Raw genomic sequence first — 4,629 nt, 5'->3', positions numbered from 1 at the left:
ACCCGTCTCACTCATATCGGGCCAATACACCAACAATGTTTTCATACAGAAAATAATTTCTGTTTTTATAAGCTCCTAAATAGTTTCTTAAAAAGTTACGATTTAATTTTAAAAATTATACTAGACATTAATACTACTACTTTTTATAAGTCAAAAATTAAAAGAAATTATTTCTAAAGTTTCCAAACGAGCCGTTAATCTAGCCCAAATAGCAGACAGCGGCGTAGGATAAGCGAATAAAAACAATTTAATTTGGGTCCAAAATCCAAATGCTACTGTTTTTTGCATAACCGCACAACCTCCTGCCTTCTAAAGTTCTAAGCAACTCTGTCAAAAACAAGAGGGTTCTAACTTCTAAGCAACCTTGACCAATTTCATTTTTTTAAAAAAGAAAGAAAAGTTGTAAGAAACATTTCTACAAACACTTTGCATGCAAGAGTGACGAGTCTACTCTCACCGTCACGGCTTTCTCTCGCCGCCGCACTGCTGCCTCGGAGCGCCGCTGTACTGTTGCCGCTGCTCTATGCTACCACTGATTTGCTATCCTGCTGCTGTTGTTCTCTATTCTTCTCAGTTCTCTATGTCGCTGCCTCCGTGCTTTGTGAGTTTATTACTTCGCTACACTGATTTTCTTTTGCAATGTAATTATTCTTTTGCGTTTGTTAGACTGGATCAATCTATTGATATAAAAAAGATTGAACATTATTTATTTGATACTGGAATGTTTGGTGGTACTAGAATGTATTCATACTGATTTGGTGACATTATGACTGAAAATTTCAGTTGGCTTGAACTACAGTTCAAAGTGCTGAATTTTTTATGACTTGCGTGTGATATATAATTGTACAAGTTCCCTCAAATGCTGAAAGATCCGATAAACCCCTCAGCGAAAAAGCTCATCGGAGCTTCAATTCTTTTCCGTCGATGGATGACAACCAGCAAGAGGGTTCAAGACAGGAGTAAGCAGAAGAGGGTTAACGATCTTGAGGTCGCAACCGAGAAGTGGAAGATACTCTCCAAAATCCTTTTCTTAATCGAGCTTCTGAAGCAACAGTCCGAGATGATTATCCCTGTTAGATCCCTTGAAAACTATCGTAAGCAGATCAATCTCCCAAAGCCACATAGAATCTCTGATTTCATTCGAAAGACGCCAAAGCTTTTTGAACTCTACAAGGATCGCAAGGGGGTGCTGTGGTGCGGCTTGACGGAGAGAGCCGAGGAATTGTTGGAGGAAGAACAGAGGGTTCTTGAGCAGCATTCCGATAAGGCTGCGGAACACGTTACGAGGTTGCTGATGATGTCGGTGGATAAGCGTCTCCCATTAGAGAAGATTGCTCATTTCAGAAGGGATTTTGGGTTGCCTATGGATTTTAGGGCTAATTGGGTGCACCAATATCCGCAGCATTTTAGGGTTGTGAAGTCCTTTGATGGCATTAATCAAGTTGAGTGCTTGGAGCTTGTGAATTGGAATCCTAATTGGGCAATAACGGAATTACAGAAGAAGGTTACAGGTGTAACTGAATCCACTACTACCAATTTGCATATCCCTGGTATGTTGTCACTTCCATTCCCTTTGAAATTCCCTTCAAATTATAAAAGGGTGTATCGTTATAGTGAAAAGATTCAAGATTTTCAAAAGAGGGCTTATTTGTCTCCTTATGCTGATGCCAGAGGTCTCAAGGCTGGTTCTCTTGAATTTGATAAGAGGGCTGTTGCTGTTATGCATGAGATTCTTAGTTTCACCATTGAAAAGAGACTGGTCACTGACCACCTCACTCATTTCCGTTGGGAGATAGTGATGCCTCAGAAGCTCATGAGGATTCTTCTGAAGCACATTGGCATCTTCTATGTCTCAGAGCGGGGGAAGAGGTTTAGTGTGTTCTTGAATGAAGCATATGAAGGTGCGGAGCTGATTGAGAAATGCCCCTTGGTCCTATGGAGGGAAAAAGTCATGAGGCTTGTTGGTTATAGAGGGAGGAAGAAGAAGTTTGAGATACTCAGTGACATGTCGGATGTAGAAGTAGAAGGCGATATTGGCTTGATGCAGAGTGATTCGGAAGTAGAGGACTTGGACGTGCAGCTTGAGCAACATGGTTCCGTGGATTATGAGGATCCTTTACTTGTGGACAATTCTGAGATGGATGTTGAAGAGATAGCTTGTGAATATCGAAATTTTAAGAATTCTTGAGGTTGAGAGAATGTGCAGATGTAAACATCACACACCAATTTTTTGAAGTACTGTTTTTCCATTTTGATTTGCTGGTAAGTAATTCCACATGATCCAATTTTTTCAAGCACATTTATATCTTGTGTCTTAAGTCAAATTTTCTGCTTTATTTTAGAAAAATAATTAGTGATAGTAGGTACAAATTTTTTAAGTTAGTTTGGCCTGTGATACCCCCTATACTTATTTAAGTATAAACATGTTAGGTTGCTAAGCTCTATTATTGTCCTTGTTTTCGTTTCTTTGATAGATGCTTAAATGAAGCCCATCTGAAGAAGGTGCAAGTGATAATGAGAATATAGCTGGACAAATTAAACCTTGTTTCAGAACCCGCTGGAAACAATTTATGATCATGGCTAGTCAATGCTGTAGCATGGCTTAGACAAACACCTTGTGGTCCTACCTGAAAGGCCAAAAGTAAAGTGGTTCATGGTTGATTGGTGTGGTTCAATCAATGAACAGATGATACTTTTTCTGCAAAAGGAGATTGAACCTGTTTAAGCTGGGGTATTGATTATCACAACGCATTGATCCTGTCTTTATCAACGATCCCTAATCCTCAGCCTTATCTGGTTAAAGCTCTCGAAACATTTTGAACTTGTGTAAAATTTATCTAGGTATGCAACATCCAATCATATATTGAAGCAATGCAGATAAGCGATTTGAGGGTTAGCGGATATCATTGAGTCAATCACATTTGAGGAGACAAGTTTCTTCATTGCTCGATGGTATTTTCATTTTTTTTTTCCCACACATGTTGTATTTGATTTTCCAAAGGAAACTGTGCATTGACTGGAATAGTGTGGTGACAGAAAACATAATACTATAAAAGGAAACATTTATTGTTCATTGCCTTGAGGATTCACCATATCCACTCATTCTAGTTGTCACAAACATCTTAACTAGTCTAAAAATACCCAGCTAAGCAGTGATAACAAGTTTGAGTAAAATTTTTGCTGGTTTTTGGTGGGTCAATTTTGAGTTGTCAGATGTTGATCATTCATGAAAATATGCAGAATGGTACTAGTTGGTTTCTCTAGTTATTCTTCAACTCCTTAGGAGAGCTGTTTTCTTATCTGCATTCTTTTTCACAAAACTCATATTGGCATAGCTAGAGACTTATGTTCTACTTTGGAAGGTTGGCTTTAATAACCTTGATCATTATCTCCTATCAACTTCATAATTAATATTGGTCCTTTTCTTAATGTATGTCACTATCAGGGAGAGAGTCTATGCAAGAAGCTTCGATGTTTCCCCAAAAGCAAATGAGCGTATAATGCACTGTATTTCCTAATTTAGGATCTCACCTTCCTTGTCTACTCTCTTTAAAAGTTTCTTTTTTTTTTTTGGTGAAAGTCTACTCTTAAAATTTAAAAATAGTGTTTGTTGCTATTTCTTGGAATATATGACACGAATATCATGGGTTCTTGGCCTTTTTTTTGTTAGTAGTTTGGACTGAAGACACATTCTGGGCCCAAGTTGTAACCCTTTTAGTCTCATCTTTGTCCATGAGAGGATTTTTTATTTTAATATCGAAGAGGGAATGGAATTTTATGTTGATATTATAAAAATTAGTGTTTTGGGGGTGCCGTTCTCTGCAAGTGTAATATGTATTCTGTGCAAGTACGATATGTAAAATACATATTGCACTGATAATACGCGGTTCGTGTATTTATAAACAATACATGGTTTGTGTATTGTGATTTTAATATTAAAATAATGCAATATACTCTCTAAATATTGTCTTTATAAATATTTAAAAAGTAATCCGTCTCTGCGGTACCAATCCTTATTAATATCTAAAAAAATAGCCTCTATGAGAAATATAATTTCCTTTTTCTTTTTTGACATACACTGAAACTCACACCACACTAATTAGGCTAAACCTAGTCTAAACTCGGTACAACATATCAAGAGGTATTATGATTTGTCACTTCAACTAACAAGTAATCCGCAAGAATGGGCTGTCTAAAAGGAAAAAAAGTAATTCGCAAATGGATGATTAAATTCATGATTTGATGGCTAATGGCTTGGTTGCTTTGAGCACTTATTGATTCAAATTGTCACTGTTCACACTTATTGTATTTCCTTTATATATGCGCTCTGTCTGTTAGTTCTTTTAGCCTCAATATTGAAAATTAAATGTTGGTAAAGTTATGTGAAATTTTAATATGAAAAGGTCATCTTATCCCTTGGTACAAGTAATTTTTCATGCTCATGAATTAGACAAGAATACGGGCCGGGTTATGCGGTTTGCAATCATATAATCGTGTTCAAAGTGGGTAGATTGCTAATGCACAGAAACAACCTTTTCAGTTTTCACATACATGTGATTCTCGTCTGCATACTAGCATGGAGTATTCTTGATTTTATAGTCCATTTCCAGATTTGAATGGCTTGATCTA

The 4,629-nt window shown here is 37.0% G+C and overlaps 1 protein-coding gene across 1 annotated transcript; it reads left to right on the top strand.

The window, feature by feature from the left end:
- The first annotated feature begins 230 nt into the window (after positions 1-230).
- LOC112716039 (protein WHAT'S THIS FACTOR 1, chloroplastic) lies at positions 231-3,073 on the top strand. The gene is made up of 3 exons (XM_025767876.3): positions 231-601; positions 784-2,262; positions 2,475-3,073. The coding sequence occupies exon 2, from the start codon at positions 860-862 to the stop codon at positions 2,186-2,188; it is 1,329 nt and encodes a 442-aa protein (XP_025623661.1). The 5' UTR covers positions 231-601; positions 784-859; the 3' UTR covers positions 2,189-2,262; positions 2,475-3,073.
- The last annotated feature ends 1,556 nt before the right edge of the window (positions 3,074-4,629 follow it).

This window comes from Arachis hypogaea, chromosome 10 (assembly GCF_003086295.3).
Source record: "Arachis hypogaea cultivar Tifrunner chromosome 10, arahy.Tifrunner.gnm2.J5K5, whole genome shotgun sequence".
Taxonomy (NCBI): domain Eukaryota; kingdom Viridiplantae; phylum Streptophyta; class Magnoliopsida; order Fabales; family Fabaceae; genus Arachis; species Arachis hypogaea.
The sequence above is the reverse complement of the archived record's forward strand: the minus strand, read 5'-3'. Positions and strand labels throughout refer to the sequence as shown.